The 21,411-nt window shown below is 34.6% G+C and overlaps 1 protein-coding gene across 1 annotated transcript; it reads right to left on the reverse strand.

Annotated features, from left to right (window-relative positions):
• Positions 1-351: 351 nt before the first annotated feature.
• aif1l (allograft inflammatory factor 1-like) lies at positions 352-18,640 on the reverse strand. The gene is made up of 6 exons (XM_028463247.1): positions 18,502-18,640; positions 18,255-18,316; positions 14,642-14,708; positions 8,120-8,161; positions 7,367-7,532; positions 352-2,364 (listed from the first exon to the last, which is right to left on the reverse strand). The coding sequence occupies exons 1-6, from the start codon at positions 18,518-18,520 to the stop codon at positions 2,277-2,279; spliced, it is 444 nt and encodes a 147-aa protein (XP_028319048.1). The 5' UTR covers positions 18,521-18,640; the 3' UTR covers positions 352-2,276.
• Positions 18,641-21,411: the final 2,771 nt, after the last annotated feature.

Here is a 21,411-nt window from a genome sequence, read left to right on the forward strand (position 1 = left end):
ACATGAAATAGTGGTGGAAAGGGTTTATAAGTGCCAACAATGTCTTCTAAGTGGAAAAAATGTGCAGAAAAGGCATTGAAATTTGATGGAGAAGTGGCAAAAATGGGAGTATAGTGGGAAAAATGCACTAAAAGGAGCAAAAAATATGGAAAGAAAAAGCGATGAAAATTGGTTAAAACATGGCAAATACTGTCACTGCAGAAAAAGGATAAAAATAAGCAAAAAGGGGCTGAAATTGTTAAAAAAAAAAAAAAAAAAAAAAATCAAGGCATCTGGCGATGTGAGAACCTCTAGTACAGTGCAGCGTTTAATGCAAATACACATTGAAATTATTCACATGACTCACAGTGGTTTACCTTTTTATATAAAAAACATTTTATTGCTCGTGTGTGTGCGCATACAAAAACCCACATAGAAAGTTAACGAGTGAATGAGGAAAGTACATTAAATAAGTGACAAACCCACTAAAGACGAAAAAAATACAAACACACACGTACACTCTTCTTGTTTTTCTAGAAGTGAAGGGTACGATAAACAGCCAAAGATCCACCAAACTCAAACTCTCCTAATGTAACGACGAAGGTCTTTGTACGACGAGGAAGAGGAGGAAGAGTGAGAACTTGTTACACAGAGACAAGCAGTGAATCACAGGCTAACTTCTGCCCTCACTAAACTTCACCCATAACCCAAAATGTTACACGTTTCATTTCACAGACAACCAAAATAAAGAATAATGAATTAAAAAGTGTTTTTAATCCTTTGGTGTTTCACCCTATAGTGACACGAAAATGTGTCAAACTTGTTAGAAAGGAAGAAGAAGAAGAAACGCCTGGCTGTGTTTCACTTGTGCAGAAGTCCTAGTTTCACAGTAAAGGGTTAAAAACATGACAAAGACCACAAATTAAAGAAATGACAGACAAAAGTGAGGAAGAATAACCCAAGCAAGCCAATAAAAATCATCAATACATTTCATTCAACATCGATACGACTATTCCACCACACATGTACGGTAATGAATCCCCTTAAACTGCACGTTTCAACCCTACAGTATCTGCACGTTGAGGCACTTGGAAAGAATCTGATTGTTCTAGTTTGGGACTAAATTATATACATTTGTTCTGTAAGCTGTGCTTTGAAAATCCCATTCCTTCCTACGTCGTCACCTCACAGATCCCAACGAGTCTAATTTGCAGTTTTTTTTTTTCCCACAACACGACAAAAAAAAGTTGCTGTGTGATTTAGAAATTATTATTGTTGCTTTCAGTGGTAGTGATGGTTGAGTTTCTGATAGAACGTCTTTAATTCAATATTAAAGGCTGATAAGAAGCGTACGGAACAGGGTTAGGGACAATTTTGATGGAGAAAACAAGTTTGGGCGAATCGAGAATTAAGTGGAAATTTTGAGAATAAAGTTGAAATGTCGAGGATTAAAGTTGAAATTTTGAGCATAAAGTGCAAAGAAAATGTTGAGATTAATGTTGAAAAGACAAGATTACATTTAAAAATTTAAGTAAAAAAACACAAGATTAAAGTTGAAATTTGGAGAATAAAGTTGAAATATGTAAAGATTCAAGTCGAAAAAGACAAGATTACAGTCAAAATTTCAAAAATAAAGTCAAAAACACACGATTAAATTGAAATTTTGAAAATAAAACTGAAAAACCGGGATTAAAGTCGAAATTTTGAAAATAGAATTAAAATACAATATGGTGACAAAAGTCAAAGGTTTGCTAATAAAGTCAAATCTTCAAAAACAAACAAGGGCCAATTCATCATCATGAACAAGTGTTTTTCAACCTTGGGGTCGTGACCCCATATGGGGTTTATCACGATATTGCATTTTGAGTTTATTCTCAAAATTTCAACTTTATTCTTGATTTGCCCAAAAGTTTTCTCAGTCAAAATTGTCCCTAATTCTCTTCTGTAGAAATGACCTGATCACTAACAACATTAGCCCTAGACACATTAAAGCTAGACTCTAAAGCAGAGCTTTTCTAGCGTAAATATGTCTCACCTTTAAAGGAAACAAGCGACACTAAAATGTTCATCTTCCCTTAAAAACACAAAACCTTTTTTTTTTTTACACAAACAAATCTCACTGCTACACTTCAGGTAAAAATACAAAGTAATATAAGTCGTTATAACTGATATCCTGGAGTGAGTTGGTCTTTGAACACATATACAGATAAAACCTTGAATCACTGGTCCCACAAATACACAACACTTCACATGTTATTCCCACAGACGGTTACTGGTTCCACTAAGCTGTCACACACTTAAGGCAGGCTGGCAATGTCCCTTTTTGGAGGGGGTCCATCTGGTTTGCAGGGCGTGCCGTTGGCTTTGTCCTCGAACACTAGGACCCTGCGGAGAAATCAAAGGAGCAACGCGGTCAAACAGGAGGAGTAGAATGTAAATTTCAAATTTAAAAAGTTTACAATGTCTCAGTTCTGGCTTTCACTTAGGTCACAGGTTATCAACCTTGGGTTCACGAGACACTGGGAGGGGATCGCCAGATGCCTTCAAGAAACCAAGCATATTTTTTTGAACAATTTGATTTCAATTTTTGCTTTTTCCCCCCTTTTTCTGCAACTACAACAAACTTGCCATATTTTAACCTATTTTCATCTCTTTTTCTTGCCATATTTTTGCTCCTTTTAATGCATTTTTGTTACATTACTCCCATTTCTGACACTTCTCCATACAATTTGAATGCCTTTTCTGCACATTTTTTCCACTTCCAAGACATTTTCAGCCCTTATAAAAACTTTCCACCACTTTTCCACCTAATGTCACATATGTTGATCCATTATTGTAACTTTTAAATCATATTTCAGGCTTTTTTTTTTCTTTTCTTCCAAATTTAACGACATTTATGATTTGTCATGCCCATTATTTGACTTAGATCAGGGGTGTCAAACTCATTTTAGTTCAGGGGCCAAATACGGAGCAGTTTGACCTCAAGTGGGGGCAAATTATAAGCAGGAAAACAAATCATTTCAACATTAATGTGCTTTAGTTTTTACTTCAAGTATAACTGATAGATAAAGTATGTAAAGCACAAACAATATCCAGGCATTTTTCTTTATTATGTGACCAATTTTTTCATCTAATTTGAGGAAAATTGCAGGATTTTGGAAAAATTGAGATTTCTTTCAACAATTTGAGATAAAAAAATGACTGCCATCATGTGATAAGCATGGGAAAACGGTAAGCCCTGCAAATATTGGGAAGATTCATTGAATTTGTGTATTTGGAAAGGCTGAGAAAATCTATTTGATAATTTACACAATGATTACTGTAATGTAGGTTTGTTTTTTATTTTATTTTCTTTATAAAAAAAAAAAAGTAATTTCTGTTGTACACAACATCAACCTGCCAGGGGACTACAGATGAAAATGATCATCTATTGATGTGCATTGTCTCTCGTCACAAATAAAACAATAAAAAAATATTCTCTTTCATTTTTATTTTCTCCAGTGGGCCGAATTTGATCTTCCAAAGGGCCGGATTTGGTCCCCGGGCCTCAAGTTTGACAAAAGTGCTCTATGACAACAAGATCACTCCTGGTATTTTTATTTTAGGTAATCAAAAAGTCTGGACTAATGGTTTTAACCAAAGGTGTTTCAAACTGGTGAATTAGAAAAAGGGCCTTTCAGCACCATGGAGAGAGGCAAGGACAGGAAAGATTTAATCTAAAGTAAACTAGTAAAACTACCTAAGTGAAGAGAAAAGAGTGAAGTCTCATTAATGAAGCAGGGCTTTCATTGATCCATGGTTCCAGTCAGGGAATAAAGCAGCAGAGCAGAAGCAGAGGAATGAAGGGAAACCAGGATGAGGCCGAGGGGAATAGTTGGTTCAGCTCCGACACAAACTATTCACAGCCATTGCCTGCCTTTAATTTCCTTTTTTGGAAAACTCTGCAAAGCTCGGCTAAGCCCATAAGAAGCAATGATCCCAACGATGGCGAGAACTCAAAGACTCACGCTCAGCCATATCTCTGGCAGACACTCTCACTGCTCACAATGAGCTGAAACACAGACTTTTCCTTTTTACCTCACAGGTCACCACCAACATTTATTGGTTCACTTTAAACCTGCAGAGTTTATCACCATGATAAGTAGTTTATGTTATAAAATCACCCCTTCCCTAGTGTATTATGTTTTCAATTGGAATTATTACATGTAATTAACTGGAATTTGAGTGTAAGAAAAAAAAAAATTATGCCGATTAGTGATCAACCGATTCATCAGCCAATTTTTGCGTGTTTTACGTGTATCGGCATCTGCCGAGGCGCGCTGCTGCGTTCGCCGATCCACTTTATTAACAGAGCGGCTGCTACAGGCTGCTCCCTTGCTGGAAAGTGCAGAGCCCCTCCCCCCGCTAGCAGAGCGTGAAAGAAGCTCTTCAAAGCCAAGTTTTAAACACAATCTTTGAACTGTTCAACTTAGCTGTTGTTCCATGGTTCCACGTGTTGTTGTCGCAGTTGTATTTAACGAGCAGCTGGCTGGAGGTTTGGCGTGTGTGTGTGTGTTTCTCTCTCCCTCACTCAGCGCTGCGCTGAGAAGGAGATTTTTTAAAACTTTGAGAAGCAGTTTACTACTGGTTTAAATATTTATTCCTCTTAATGTTGATGCAATTTAGAACAGAAACTTGTTGCTTAATGTGCATCTGACATCACATTATTTTCCTCTGCTAATTTATGTTCTGGTGTTGTGTTGGAATGGACTATTATTCATGGTTTCTTTTTGTGTTTAATACTATAATTATACATATTTATACTCAATAATCCTGTTAATAAAATATATCTTCAGTCAGGCCAACATTTGTCAAAGCTATTTTCAAGGCAAGGACGAACAGTAATCTTATTTGTTACATATTTTTAACTTGATATCGTTCTACCTCACCTTTGGAAATTTCAATAAATGTTCCTTTTTTTTTTTTTTTTTAAATTGATACTTGTACCATTTGTTGTCATTGTGTTATTTTTGATGATGTAAATTGAGGGGGGAAAAGTAGTATTGGCTCCAAATATCGGCTCAAGAAAATCGGCAGTCCGTATCAGTCATCAGCTAAGGCTGATGGAAAAAAAAAAAAACAACGGTATCGACCCTAAAAAAACCCATATCGGTTTCCAACCTCCAATTGAAAAAAAATCCCAGAATTCCTGGAATTTGCAACCCTAGTTGAAATGTTATGTTTTTTGTTGTATTATTTTGAATGGATTCTATAATATTTATGTTTTGATAGGATATAGTTATTTAAAATGTAATGACTCCAAATTTCCAGTCAATTCCAATAAATAGTTCCCCTGAAAAGTTTAGATATTTGAACATTCCTAAAATTCCTGGGCTTAAGTCCCCATGGAAATGTACCATACATTTTTCTTTCTTTGCAAACATAAATGTGTCCAGAAAAGTGTGTTAAAATAAGTTGTTTCAATATTAACTTTAGTGAAAGTTACCATAGCTCAATGGTTCTCAAATAGAGGGGTGCGGCATCACAACATTCGAGACACCACCAGAAAAGAAGTTTTAGTTTTTTGCTTTATTGTTTATTATTAATTTATCATTGCTGTTCTTATATGTGATTGCATATTATTTGTTTTTAATTATTTCTGAATTAAAAAAATCACAAGTTGGATACATTTTGTTGAAATTTTGATCAACAGCCTTAGCTGATGCCACACGCTGCATATCTGTAATTAAAATCTTAGCTGAACAGGAAACGGTCACTGTAGTACAGAGAACTCGTGCTAAAGCAGACTAAAGGCCAAATTCTGCAGCGTGACCTCAAACGTTTTCTGTTATTTGTGACAAAGTCAATTGTTGTCCTGCAAAGGGTTTAGAATCAGACCCTCCCCCCTCCCCCGTTCTTTCTTTGACAGCCAAACAAAAAGAGGCTTTGTAGAACGTTATTATAAGTGGGTCCATTAAGGCTGTTGTTGGTTGAACTAAAAACATTGCTTACAGTCTGTGGCATTTAGGTGACGGGCTGTTCTATGTGTAAAAGGAAATGAAAGACTTCTATAATCAGCAGATTTACAGATTATGTGATAATGGGGGAAAAGGGAAAGTTCTGCATTTTCTCTGCTTGGCGTTATTGGGATTATAAGATTTGTCTTCCAAACGTTCCTGTAGCTTAGTCCAGTAGAGCCGATGACATCACTCTAGCTTACTGACCTGACAAGGCTTTAAAGTAGCATTACTGACACGTTTTATGACCGCTAAAGGTAAGGTAGTTCATAGAGCAGACATGGGATACTGGTGGCCCGGGGGACACATGCGGCAGAAACGCACAAAACAACAGCAATATTACAAGAAATGACTCCATAAAACACACAAAATGATGGAAAAATATACATTTGACAACAGTAAAAGCACACAAGAACTGAAATAACAAACAACATGTAAAAATAATGACAAACACACACAAAAATAACAACAAACTCACAAAGACAAAAGGAAAATATACAAAATGACAACAGAAACGCACACAAAGACTCTAAAAAAACAAAATACAACAATAAAAATACCAAAATTGAGGTAAAAACAATGACAAAACACAAAAACTTACAAAGATGACAGGAAAATACACAAAATGACAACAACCGTAAAAAAACAAACAAAAAAAAAACACTTGACTCCAAAAACACAACAATAAAAATACCGAAATTGAGAGAAAAACATATAAAAATGACAAAAACTTACAAGATGACAGGAAAATATACAAAATAACAAAAAGCACATGAAGACATTAAAAACACAACAATAAAAATAAATACCCAAATTCAGAGAAAAACATTTGAAAATAATGACAAAACACACAAAAACAACAAAAACTCACAAAGATGACTGGAAAATATACAAAATGACAAAAAAGAACAGACTCCGAAAACAAAACACAACAACAAAAATACTTTACTAAAGATAAAATTTCTCATGTAAAATTTGTTTCCTAAAACTTTAATTATTGTGTTTAACTTGCTTCTAACAACTTACCTTTGTAACATTCAAGGGATTTTCTCTTTTCTTTTATTGGTTCCATTTCTATTTTTCTCTTTTATTGTTTTTGTTAATAATCTGTAAATCACTTTGTATTACAAACATATTGGTTTAATTTAAAACAACCACTAATCTCTTACCTTGGTACATGATTCAGGATAAAGGGTAAAGACTACCTACAGTTATGGGCTTTGTTGTCATGGACATTAGCGGCTCCTGCAGCATGTAGAGTGTGACATCATTGCTAATCACAGACCTGATTGGCTGATGCAGCACATCTTCCTCATCCTGCTCCTCCCATATGAACGTGCACAACAAACCAGTGTAGGAACAACATCACTGACACACACTCGTTCACTCACAACTTAAGCACAGCCGAACGCTTCCCCAGCATCATCTTGACAAAGTCCCGGTAGTTGATGGTGTTGCTGCTGTTGCCGCCGGTTACCTCCACGATCATTTTCTTTAACTCCAAATGGGTCTTTGGAACTCCCAGTTTCTCCATCATCCTCTTCAGTCCCATCATATCTGAGAGAAAACACACACACATAATGGTCACATTTAAGTGCAGTACCTTTATTTCTACAAAGCCTGTCTCAGTCGTAGTTTGGTTTGTTTAGAGCGTTCTAAACCACCGAATGAGCGGCCCCCACGTTTAACAGTGGATTCTGTTTTCTTTGGTCGATTCTATCATTGTGTTTGTGATTCCATTAACGTGGAAATTATAACAATGCTGCATTAATGTAAACTCAAAATATGGAAAACTTTAATTATGTAATAAGTCAAGCAATGTATCTTTTGTTTGTACTTTAATATTTACACATCAAAACCCTACCAGCTGTTGTCAGCTGTTAAATCTGTGATGTCACAGTGATGTCCATCACACAAACCATCTTCATCTTAATATAAGAGGCACTTCCCACTGTCCACTCTGTGGTCTCACTTTACATACAGAACAGAACCAACTGTGACACATGAGCCCAGTAATGGACAGTGTCTGGTGCTCACAGCGTCCAGACGTTACACACTGTGTATTAATTACTGATCTATGTGTTGACAGGCTGACGGTTGTTATCTGGACTACAGCTGGTGTTTAGGTGGAGCTCATTACTCACCGATCTCCCCCTGGTCGTTCAGGTCAAACTCAGAATATTTATCTACAAAAAACAAACACACACACACACACGGGAGGATGTTATTACCAGTGACGGCCTCGCACCAACCACAAACCATTAAAACACAGAATCCACCTGGGATTTTACACACTGTTCAACGATGTCAGCATCTTCCACTGAGCTGACAGCTGAGTGTGCTCAGAGGGAGGGAGACAAACAGCTGATAATGACAGGTGTGTGTGTGTCTTATTATTGTAAGACAAACTGAGCAAAGGGCAGCGAGCAGTGTTCATGAGACAGGAATTAACCCTAACCCTAATTCCCTTTACACCAAAAAGGGAAAAGAAGTTTTACTTTCACGCCTAAACATTACTGTCAAATGTGAAGGTTCAGGATTTCAACAATCACAAATAAATGCAAGACATGGATTAGGGTGGTTCACAATATAATGGTTGCAAGTAATATTTAGTATGATTATCAGTTTTTAACATAAACATTATAAAACCCCATATTTTTTATGATTTAATTTGTTCTCTTTGACCCCCTGTAGTGCCATCGCGGACCCCCATTTGAGAAACACTGTTTTAGAGGATGGTCAAATAATTGTTCCCAACTATATTTAACATTAGAGTTAAAGGCCAAACTTCAATTTAAAAGATTTCCTGTTAATTCCCATGGAAAGTTTCCAACACTGAAAATTCCTGGAATTCACAACCCTAGTTAAAACTTAATGTTTTTTTTTTTTGTTTTTTTTTTTTAAATCGATGCTAATATTTATGTTCTGATATTATACAGACAGTTATTTAAAATGAAATTACTCCCAATTTCCAGTTAATTCCAAGAAATTATTCCCATGAAAAGTTTAGATTTTTTCAAAGTTCTTGTGGAAATTTACCATACTTTTTTCCGACCCTTTTTCCAGGGAAATGTTTAAGATGGCAAAGAAAAAAAAACAAACCCAAAAACTGACGCCCTTTTATGTGAAATGCCAATAAAGGTTTTAACAACAGAGACTTTCCTGCTTCTCCCTGAATGTCCCCTCCATCTCTTTTCAGTGGACGAACACTTTAACCAGATTACATTTGCTATTTCTGTCCCACAATGGGAGCTGTGTGTGTGTGTGTGTGTGTGTGTGTGTGTGTGTGTGTGTGTGAGAGAACTGTGTCAGCTGTGTGAGAGCGTGGGGAGCAGGACGGGACAATAGTGACCCTGTTCGTGGGGCCTCACTCACAGGCTTTTTGGGGGGAGAGCCACTTGTGGCCCTGCAGCCTGTTGATCATCTGCAGCCACAGGAAGTGGCTCCGCTGCACTAAAGACATCAACTCCTCAGAGTTTTTAGACCCAGCCAAGATGTTCAAATCCTCTTGTTTTTTTCACTTTAGTTCAAATCTCATGTAAAGTGATGTGATTTTTCTGCTTTTTCCAAACATAAGGAATGTTCTCATCCCTTTGAAAAACCAAAGCCTCAGAGAGGATAAGGTCTTCAATGCTGCCCTTTGTTTCATCTAAAGAAAACTTCCTTTCATTTGAAGTCATTATGGATCAGATGAACAAAATAATAGCTCTGTTGCAGGATTCCCTCATGGGAACGATTCTAGGAGTAGATTTTATGTTCCATCTTAAAACTTAAAAGTTTCTGGCATCATATGACATTAACTAGGGGTGATCCGAAAATTTTTTTTTTTACATCCGAAACGTTACAGATATTGAAATCTTGACTATTGGCGAATACCGATCAAGTTGATAGAAATATACATACTTTTATTTAAATATTTTGTACTGTGGAATGTTAGAAAAGTGATATTACTCTGCAGTACATGTTTTAACTGAACAGTTTTCTCAGGAAATTTGCTTTGATCTCCTGACATGTTTCATGACCAGTCCTCCTCAGAGGCATCTGCTGCTGACTGCTTTGATGTGTCCCTGAGATGTCAGGAGATCAAAGTAAATTTACTGAAAAAAGATGTCTGATTAAATGAAAGCTTAACATATTAAATCAAAGCAGCCTAATGACTCTTTTAATACTGTGTTTACAATTTAGCATTAGTGTTTCTTCAAAGCAAAGAGCAACAAGCTATTTCTGGGCGTGGCCAACTTGACAGTTTTGTCAGGCATTTTTTTCTTCTTCTTCATTCTCCCACACCTGGGACTCTCTTCTCCAGTGACCATTGGGCGACAGGGGGCGTGGCCTGCCTGACAGAACTGTCAAGTTGGCCACATCAAAGCAATCAGCAGACGCCTCTGAGGAAGACGGGCAGTTCACAGTTGAAGATCAAAGTAAACGTCGTAAAAAAAAAAGAGAAAATTTTAACATATTTTATTCTCCTTGTAATAATAACAGAGCAAATCAATTTTCTTTAAGAAACACAGAAAGTCAGAATATACGCAGTAGTATTACTTGTAATACAGATGTTCGCTAAGGTGGAAGAACCCAAAGGGCGTCTACTGTCATTTTAGTGAGTAAATAATTGAAAGGACACTTTATGACTCATTACATTTTAATTTTAGGAAGGTACAAGGATCGTAATAGCTGAGAGAGAAAGAAAAAACCCAGATATGACTCATGCAGTGTCTTTCATTATCATGACAAGCAGTATTTATTGTTGCTCTTTGTCAAGCGCTCCACTTTTAATAATATTCCTCTAATATCCTCCCACTCTCTGCCACCTCTCACTCAAATGGAAAGGCTGAGCATTTAGTAACATGAACAATGTTGTTTTCCTTTTTCCACTTTTGCTGTTTTTATTTGTAGCTTTACTGATAACTTGCTATGAATACTCAAAGGGTGACACAAATATGCAACTTCTGCTGCCTTTTCCTCAAAGACGCTTTTGAGTTAACAATCAAAGTACATTTCCTGAAAAAAGTTGTTAGAATTAAAAGAACAAAACGTGCCTGCACTTGAAAACCCTCTGCCTGACACTTGAAAAATCCTCAAAATATTAACCGTCAAAAAAAAAAAAAAAAAAAAACATTGATTAATTGTGACCAAGCTAAGCACTTCAGTGAATTTATGGTTGTAAATGGTTCATCCATTACATTTATAAAACCGGTAGGGGAATAAAATATGATTAAATATGATTACGCACCAGTTTATGCATAGAATTTTATTACGTAGTAAAAACACAAAGATAAAAATGTTTTGCCACTAATCAAGAGCCCCGAGTGAATGGTACCTTACGGCAAGTTATCAATGGTTCACCTACTTTCCTTCTTTAAAATCAGTGCACGACAAAGTTTTTTTCAAAATCCTCAAAAATGCAGTTTTTTCCACCAAAAATCAATCAACTGGAATTTTTTTTCCATTACCTGAAATCCCCCCATTCGTACCAATGTTTTGGTATGAGAATGGTTGGTGGGTATTGCATTAAAAGACCTACACCACTCTACACACACAGACAGACAGACAACGAACTGATGACTAGGAGTGTGACGATATCTCAATATGGCAATATATCGTGCTATTTTTTTGCACGATCGATTATCGATATCCTCGTGCTCAATTATTATTATTTTTTTTTCCTAAACCTTTTCTGCTTTTTCACTAAAATGTGCAGGTACGTCTTCACAGAAATTTTGTCACTGTTTGTTGAAGGAACCAAATATATTGTTTACTGGAATATTACACTATAATGGTGTCACTGGTAAGAAAGATCATATTTTTTGTTTACAAAAAGCACTATTGAAGATACTTATTCGTTTACATTGGTATGTTGACACCTTTTTACAGAAATATTGCACTAAAATAGTGTCACTGTTCATAGGACACTTTTTCAATTTATTATCTTTCAAAGATATAAAAAAAAAAATTGTATTTCTTCACTTAATCTTTTTTTTTTTTTCTTGTTATGTCATAGATGATCGTAGATGGATTTCTGATTAATAAATCAATAATGACAGTATCATCATATTGTGAGCTCTGTATCATGTCTTATCGTGAGGTACCCAGAGGTTCCCACCCCTACTGATGACAATACTCTTTGGCCGAGGGTAAAAACCTTAACATATTAATCAAAATGAAGACAAAATTAACTTGCTGGAATTATTATGAGAATAATATACTTGAGATATGTGGATGTGATACTGCTGGTTGTTACTAAACCACATCGACCTCTGGGTAACTGGGACAGTATGGAAAACATAGAAAAAGGAGCAAAAAAAAAAAAAAAAACCCTCCCAGGACACGTTGTTGCTCCATTTCCTCCAGCTAAGTGCGACACTGAAGCACATTCATCATTTGGTGATTCGCTCCCATTCGTTGAAGTCTCCCACTGTTAAGGAGTGAACTAGTTTACTCAGAGATAACAACACATCCACAGGAGATACCATGAAGAAATAAGAAATGAATAGCATGTGAATAGCAGAGGTGTAAAGAGCACCGATATATCCTACTCATGTAGAAGTACTGTTACTTAAGTCTTACATAAAATACTCAAGTACAAGTAAAAAGTAGCTCAATTAAATAGTACTGAAAGTTACTAGTTACTTTCTCCCCCAATGTTTATTTTGGTAACAAATCTTGCTGCGGTTCCCTTGCATACTAGGGATGTAACGATTAATCGTAAGGCAGTTAAAAATCGATTCATAGGCATCACGATTCACATCGATAATGTGAAAATTGAATCGCAGTACTTTTTTCTATCCAGAAGTGTTGCCGGCGGGCAGAATCTGCTAATACTTTCTTTCTGGCCGCCTTCTACTTTTAAACATGTTCATAAATGATTCCTTACCCCTTTAGCACCGAAAAAATATCTTTAATATTACGTGAGTATCTGTAAAAGTCACGTTTTTCTATTAGCTCTGTCTGCTAGCTTAGCATCTCTTCTTCACTGCAAGATATCTGCATGGCAACAGACCACTGGGTTACCCGCGCCCTCTGCTGGTCCAAACAAATATCTGCCGTAAATACAGTGAAATTATTGTTTGTTTGTTTTTTAAGTCCAATTGTTAAGGCACAAAATAAATTTTCCGTTGCACTTTTAAAAAGAACTATTGTTCAGTTTTGCATTGTTTACTATAGAACCAGAATTTAAATTAATAGGCTTCTTCATCATTTGTATTATTCCTTTATTTATTTCATTCAAGATTTATTTTTAGTTAAATTGCATTGTTTTGAATGGTTTATCAAAGGATTCTTTTGACAATGAAAAATAAAAGGAAAACAGTATAGTTTTTTTACCCCAAAAAATAAAGGAATATTTTTCAGTCATCATTTGTCTACAGTCCGATTTTGTAAAATAAATCATGAGAGAATCGTATCGTGAACCCAGTATCGTGAATCGTATCGGGAGTTGAGTGAATCGTTACATCCCTATTGCATACAGTAAAGAAATTATTATTATTTTTCCCCCACAAATGCATCTGTATAATTTGAATCAGATATACTTTATTCATCCCAGGGGGAAATTGTTTTAGTTTTTTTTTTGTTTTTTAATAGATGTTCCAGAAATATTTCAAATGAAAATTAGAAACACTAAAACAAAAAAGAAAGAAAAGAAAACTTACATAATTAAATAAAAGACTGTTAATTAAATAGGGACAAGTGCACACACACCTCCAGGAAATTATAATACAAATATAATACAGATAAATACAAGTATAGTACAGTGATCTACTAACTACACTGTAAAATCAAGAAGCGTTTGGGTTAAAGTGATGAGTTATACAGTTTGATCACCACAGATAAATAAAATAAAAGGTTTGTCTAAACGTACAATATGTTTTTTTTTTAAAATAATTTTTCAAGCTTTTTATTGAATATTAAGGTAAACATTTCGCATTAATAAATGCTACACTAAGTAGAGCCACTATACGACACTAAATGTACGCTCATTTAAACCCTTTGTAGTATGTAAACAATAATACACGTTTTTACCAGTCTAAAATAATCTGATTTATTTTTCTCTTTAGGTAATCATCAACCATTACATTTAATCTGGTTGGTCGGCTATGATGTGATGCATTTGATTGTTGTCTGGACTCTGGACTTTTTGTTTTTTTCTAGTTTCACAATGTCTGTTGATCATTTTAGAACAAAAAAACAATCATTTACTCAGTAACGGTTGGGTATAGGAATGTAACAAATGACTTTACTTCTTTTAAAACGTACTTAATTACAAATAAAATTAATGATTTAGAAATACGCTCAAAAAAGTACCAATAAAAGCAACTTAATAACAGTAACGTGAATACTTGTAATCCATTACATTCCTCTCTGGTGGTAAGGTTTCCTTTTTTCATCCATGCAGCTGTTTTCTAAATATTGTAACAACCAATAGTGACGCCCCAGCACATTCCTCTGAGGCCACTGAGAACTTGACCTTGGAAATCCTTCAAACTCAGCAGTCTTTCTTTCCCGGATCAGTGAAAAAATCCCAAAGAATCTTAAGAATTAGGGTCAATGTGTGTACAGACTGAAAACTATTCAACATACTGACACATTTCACACTAAATATGTAATAATGAGGCTACTTTAGGAGGCTTAATGCCAATAGAAATAGGGCGAGGAGGGGATTTGCTTACTTTTCAGTCCTTCAAGTTTTTCTGCCAAGTCCTCTTCGTCCCTGTACTTCTGATCTTCCAGGTACTCCTAAAATATTAAATATGGGAAAATGATCAAGAAAAATACATATTTTACATCAGGCTCAGATCAAACTGCCTTTTTCTTCTTTTTCTTTTTAGCTTTTGGAGAAACATTCCTGTGCTATTACATAATACACATAAGAGGAAAACACCCAACGCACCAAAGAAATCTTAAAATTTGACTCCATCCTTTTATCATCAAGTCAATTCTTAACTACAGAGAGTGATAACTGGCAATCTCCAGATCCGTCCCTTGTCTGTTATCGCTTATCTTCACGTTCATTAAGTGGAACACCCCACAAGGGTACGAAGCAGGCCAAAAGGGAGCTGCTCTAATGAATTAATAATGATGAAATCTGCCATGGAGGAGTCATCCTCTCTCCTCCCTGAGTGTGAGGTCGTTCTACCCGCTGACCTCCATCTGTCTGTCAAAAATGTGCCATAATTAAAGAGAAATAAGATCAACAGCACCACAACTTGGTGTTTGCTGCAGCTGCGCTAAATTCCAGCTGTAACTCGTCCACTGTGGGACGTCATTTGGCTTCCACCCGTAAACAACTTCATGCGTGTAAGTTAAACTATATGTACAATCAGTCCTATTTAATAATAATAGTTAAAGGAAAATAGATGGAGGTTTTATTAAATGACTGATTAGCAAACAAAGGTTGGATTACTCTAGATCAGAAGTGGACAACTGGCAACCCAAGGCCTAATTTTGTTTACATTATGTTTGATTTGTAATTGTTACACTAGAACTCTGTAGTGCATGTGTTCATGTGCAAGCAGCAGCCTCCGTGTGGGCTGCTGTGAGTGACACTGTGTTGTTGCTGCTGCTGCTGCTGAGGTGTGTGCACATTGAGAGAGAGAAGCGCTGCAGCAATATGCTTTTAACAGTGCATGTTATATTACTGTGATGTTGCTGTCAGGCTAACGTTAGCTTGTTAGCTCCTCTGAGGGAGGGACTTTGGAAAGTTTGGAGGCAGGACAAGAGAGAAGTGGAGAGAGAGGGGGAGAGAGGGATCTGAGAGTTGCGGACTACACCTTTAACGTAGCAAGATGTCCTGTATCTCAACGAACGATATCTTCTCCCGGAGGGAAGGAGCTGGAACATGGCTTTACCAGGGTGGCCAGTACCAGAAGAGTCATTGATGATTCACAGAGCTCGGTTTAAGAGCAAACTCTTTATGATTTATCACAGGTCAGAGTCATTTTGTGGACTGTGAGCAGAGATAGAGTTCCCTATCTTCCCTATCTACATATTAAATAAATAATTTCAGACAGCACTTAAGAATTCTATGTATTTATTTTTTCATCTTAAATGTGGGCTTTTCCTAATCAAAACTGATATTTAGTTAAAATTCTGTGCTGCAGACACAATAGGTCTCTGGTAATTCTTTCAGGCATAGCAGACAAACTATTAAAAACTAAGAAGATATATTAATCTATACTTTGTGCATTTTGTGTTATAGAACAAGTGAAAAGGTGAGTTACAGGTATAAAAACATTATTTTAGTGTAAAAGGTTTTTGTGGGAGAGTTTATCATGGGACACCTTGGCTGGGATTGAGGTAAACGAACCAAAGATGATGAAACAACAAAGGGGGAGGAGCTTAGCGGACAACCACGACCTGCAGCAGGTTAATCTCATTATGGTTACGCAACACTGGGTTGTCCGTAGTGCAGGTTGTGGTCATTCAGAGGTTACGCAAGGGAAAGTGAATGGAAGTTCACTTCCTGAAACGGAAATGGCAATATTGTTTTTATTGTAATTATATTATACTTTTTATTGTTTTCAACAAAACCAAGGGGAATTATACCCTCACATGCAGGTTTTGGGACAAAAATCGATCGTTTACATGCAATTTTTCCCAGTAAATGGGTGAGCAAAGAGGAAATAATAGCTATATTACATTGACTAAACTTTGTCGACAGTTCTTTGCAACAATATAAGATATTAAAGTGCAATTTTCCACCAAAATGTCACGTGATTTCAGTGCATATGATGAGTAGAAATACAGCAAAGAAATATTAAAATAATAACATGACTCGTATGAAGCATATTTGGCACCATCTTAAAATTCGTAAGGACTTCTGAAACAAAACGAAAAAGGTAAACTGACGCAGAAATGAGTGAACTTAAAGGGATTTTAGGTCATTTTTAAACGGAAAATCATAGCTTCTACATTCAACTGAATGAAACCTTTTGACCTCAATTTAACGCTTATTGTTCCAGTAAAAAAAATTAAGAAATTAATCCTTTAAATATTTTTTAATAAACTTCCCCCCGCCCCCATTTCCGATAAGATGTACCCGAGGAGTTATTTTGATGCTCTTTTAAAAAAAATGAATGAATCAGGATCATCAACCTTAGAAAATGTGCAATACATTTACAGCCAAACAAATCACATAATCTAACATTTAAATGAATATCGTCTACTCTCAGATACTAATATTTGGTGTAACTATTGGAATTTCCAGGCTTTAAAGTGCAGTATTACAATAAGTGATGTGAATCTTTTAACAACTCGATTCGATTCGATTCAGAACCGATTCTGGATCCAAACTGATTCACAATCAATACTCCTAGTTAACAAAGGCTGTCGATAAAAACTGATTATGTTCAAGAAAATGCTGCTTTCCAATGTTCAATGTAGTGATTCTAAAATTGTAAATACACAGAGGGAAACTATAGACAAAGAGGTTTGTTTAAATTGCTTAAGTTACTTAATACTAGTAGTTTTGAAAATAAAGCAGTCAAATACTTTTTTTTTTTAAGTTTCTGTAGTAACAAAGTTTAACAATTCAGTAACAACGACAACAACAAAAAATAAAAACTTGTTCTTATGTCAAAAGAAAACAACACAACTAATTATTTCTTAGGTAAAGCCACAGATTTGTTTGCTTTATTGTTGTAATCTGTGCTTTAAAATGTATATTTTATATTTATTTAAATTTTAAATAAATCTTAAAGTGTCTATTATGAAACAAATTGATTTATTGCTTGTGCTCAATATTTAGGAGAAAAAAATTGCAATTAGATTATTTTGCAAAATCGTTCAGCCCTAATTAAAACAATACAATTCTCCAGACTGTGGTAGCAGAGCAGACTGGTAATAACAGACTATAATGCAAAAATAAGCCAATCAAGTTTTTGTGACATGAAACAATATTAATAAGCAGTATTTTTTTAGAATACCAGTAAAGCTCTAAAGTGAGTAGATAACATGCAGTTTTAATCTGTGGTAAATATCCTACATAATTAACCATTTTCCCTCATTTGACTCTGTGCACAGATCAATAACATGAGGTCAAAGGTCAGCAGCCATTCAACAAGTGCTACTATGTGACTGCAGTAAGGTGCATTATTTACAACAATAAAATACATCACTTTATACATCATTGTTTCACTGTGTTTGTATTTATATCATCTTCCTCAGTGTATTTATATCATCTTCCGCGTTCAAGTACAACTCATTAAATTCAAATTTACCCTGAACAAATGCCGTTAAACATGATCACATCATGGCAGATAAAGAGGAAAGCAGACAGCTTACCTTGTTTATTTCCTCCAGTTTTTGCCTTTGTTGCTCCTTTAAAAGCCCAAAGGCTTTCCCACCTGCGGGATAAACACACAAAAACGTGGTTATTTGTTTGAAAAAGACGATTATTAATGACGAAACAGGCTTAGCACGAATGGCTGCCAGCGCGGCCTCAGCTGTTCTATTGTAAATGACTCTGTTAGCGTCACACATTAACACGAATAAATGATGAATAAAAATAAATAAATAATAAGAATTTAACCTTGTACGTTCGAAGGCATCCCCGTATTAGTGTGTGAAGTGTAAATCCAGAAAAGGCGGTGAGCTCCTGGAGAATGCCGCTGCTCTCCACCGTGATGAGGATTCTCTGTTTGTAGATCGTGTTTAATGGATGCAGCGGCGTCAAGGTTCACGTAATAACGTAGGGTACATCCGGTTAGACCCTCCACAATAAAGGATTGACAAAGCTGAAAATGCACTTCATTTTCTCGGGCAAAGATCACCAAATTTAACAAAGATTAACTTATAATAAGTAGATTGATTAAATTGATAAAATTTCGCTTTAAAGACGTGTGCGAACGCTACAGTTTTTCAAACTAGGAGGCGGAGCCAAGGACCCCTGATGTTTCAATAGGTATTCATTCAACTTTAGTTATATAGCACAAAATTGCCAATAACTAACTAACTAACTAACTAACTAACTAACTAACTAACTAACTAACAAAACATCTAAATGTGCCCAACTTATGAAGTAGAATTTAGGAATAAGAGGGGCAAACCATTTTGCACGTTACACAACAACAACAACAACAACAACAATAATAATAATAATAATAATAATAATAATAATAATAATAATAATAATAATAAATCATAGTATTATAACTAATAATGATGTTGTGATTGTTATCATCATCTCATATAGACATAAACATAATCCTTATTTATTTAAATGATCCAAAATAATAGTTACCATAATAATCTTTTTTTTTTTTTTTTGTACTTTCAATATGAAAGTTGAAAATTCATTGATGGAGCACAAATTCTATTTTATTCATGCAGGTTATTGTGGAATACTGGAATATTTTTTAAAACATATATATATTTGGTTTAATTTACTGTCTATAAAGACTGAGCTTAAATATGAGTTCTCCCCCCTGACTGTGCTTCTAAAATTCCAATAAAATATTCTATTGACCAGAATACAGCTCTTATTTTGAAATAACTATCACCTTGTTTCCGGTATTATCCTGCATAAACATTAGCTTCTGCATCAGTGATGATGCTGGAGTATGAACAGGGCTGTTATTGCTCCTTAGTGTCATCTAGTGGAGGAAAAGGAAAATAATAGTTACAGAAAAAGCTAAAAACCCCAAATATTTTATAGAGATTTATATTAATGGCGTAACCAAGTTTTATCATGAAGTACAGTGTTTTTGCTTTTGCTCTGAAAAAAAAAAAAAAAAAAAAAAAAATAGATTTCTTTAACAGATTTGGGAAAAATGAGATGAGATCATATAAGGTGATCCAGCATGTCCCAAAATCCCCCCATTATATAAACAGAGCTGACACAGCTGAGAAAGCAAACACTCAGAACTCATAGTTACAACCAGAAATACTTAGAGTGTAAATATAGATTTAAAATGTCTGTCAAAAATTCAGTTATTAAGACAAAAATTCAGAAGAAGAAGAAGAAGAGGAGGAAGAAGAAAAAAACAAAAAAAACAAAAAGAAATAGAAGACAATAATAAAGAAAAAAATAAAAAGAAGAAGAAAAATAAAAAAAGACAACAAATAAGAATAAAAAAGAAGACAACAAATAAGAATAAAAATGAAAAATAAAAAGAAGACAACAATAAAAAATAAAAAAAATAAAAAGAAGAAAACAAAAAAAAAGAAGAAGAAGAAGAAGAAGAAGAAGAAGAAGAAGAAGAAGAAGAAGAAGAAGAAGAAGAAGAAGAAGAAGAAGAAGAAGAAGAAGAAGAAGTTGTTTTAGATTTATGGTTTAAAAATACTAATTAATTTTTTTCCACCATTTTTAATCTGTTATATTCTCTAATTTTGTGAATTCTGTCCTAATTAGTGTCTTTATAAAAGCTTAAATGTTCACTTAAATACATCCAAATTTCAAATGTCCATGTTTTACACATGTTTTTAGTCAAAGACAAACTGGAAAGTAGTGTTTTTTTTTTTTTTGGTTTCTTTCCCACACTGCTTGGGATTCTATTTTAGGAGGAAACTTAAACACTCAGCTTTGTGATTAACATGTAAAATTCCTCTGGTTTACTGTTGAACAACATTAGATATAATCTTATTTATCCACCACACAGCTGTCTATTGGAGTTGTTAAACTGTTGTTTTCTTCTGTTTGACATTCATTAATTCAGTGTTAGATCAGGGCAGCTTGGTTTTAAATAAAATATGACCTTGGCAGGACCACAGTCTGCCTCTAAATAGAGCTGCTCACTGCAAACCTAGTACGTCTTACGTTTTTCTAGCTCTTTTAGCAACTTACAGTTCTTGTTTTTTTCTCTTTTATATTAAAAAATGTTAATTTTTCACATTTTGATTATTGATCTTCACATGATTCAATTAAACACAACAATGATACATTTAATGACTTTAGACATTAAACAATCTACATCTATTTATTTGGTTTTTTTTCTTCTTTTTTATAGGTTTTTACTTAAATTATCAATAGAAACACAAAATAAAAATATTTTACAAAGTATTTGATTCAGAAAAAAAAATTATTATGTAAAGAAGTAAGCCAGTGTAGGTATAGATGGGAGCACAAGAAAAAACAATAACAAAACCTTAAAACAGGGGTTTTCAACCCTAGGGTTGTGACACCAGGCAGGGTCACCTGGAAATAAAATGGGGTCAAGTCACCTGAAATGTCTAGTAATAAAAAAAAAATTAGAAAAAAGTGATTAAAATTTTATTTTTACAATGTTAATTAATAAAATATATTTTCAAAAAATTAATACATTTTTAATTTGAATTAACATTTTTTTTAATTTAATTTAATTAAAACAATATACATATTTAATTATTTTTAAAAATGTGTTTATTTTTATTTATCTATTTTGCACAATTAAAAAATACAATATATAATATCACTGAAATAGACATACAGTGCAGAAAGCTCAAAGAGCTTAAATAATAATAA

Source organism: Gouania willdenowi, chromosome 12 (genome assembly GCF_900634775.1).
Source record: "Gouania willdenowi chromosome 12, fGouWil2.1, whole genome shotgun sequence".
In the NCBI taxonomy this organism is placed as follows: domain Eukaryota; kingdom Metazoa; phylum Chordata; class Actinopteri; order Blenniiformes; family Gobiesocidae; genus Gouania; species Gouania willdenowi.

What these genes read in the sequence shown, in the direction of transcription:
- aif1l (XM_028463247.1), bottom strand. An exon ending in AAAACTTGAAGGACTGAAAA is followed by an intron (nt 8,162 to 14,641) that starts GTAAGCAAATCC and finishes TGTTTTTTGTAG; the next exon opens with ATAAATATTCTGAGTTTGAC. An exon ending in CGTTCGGCTGTGCTTAAGTT is followed by an intron (nt 2,365 to 7,366) that starts GTGAGTGAACGA and finishes ATTTCTCCGCAG; the next exon opens with GGTCCTAGTGTTCGAGGACA.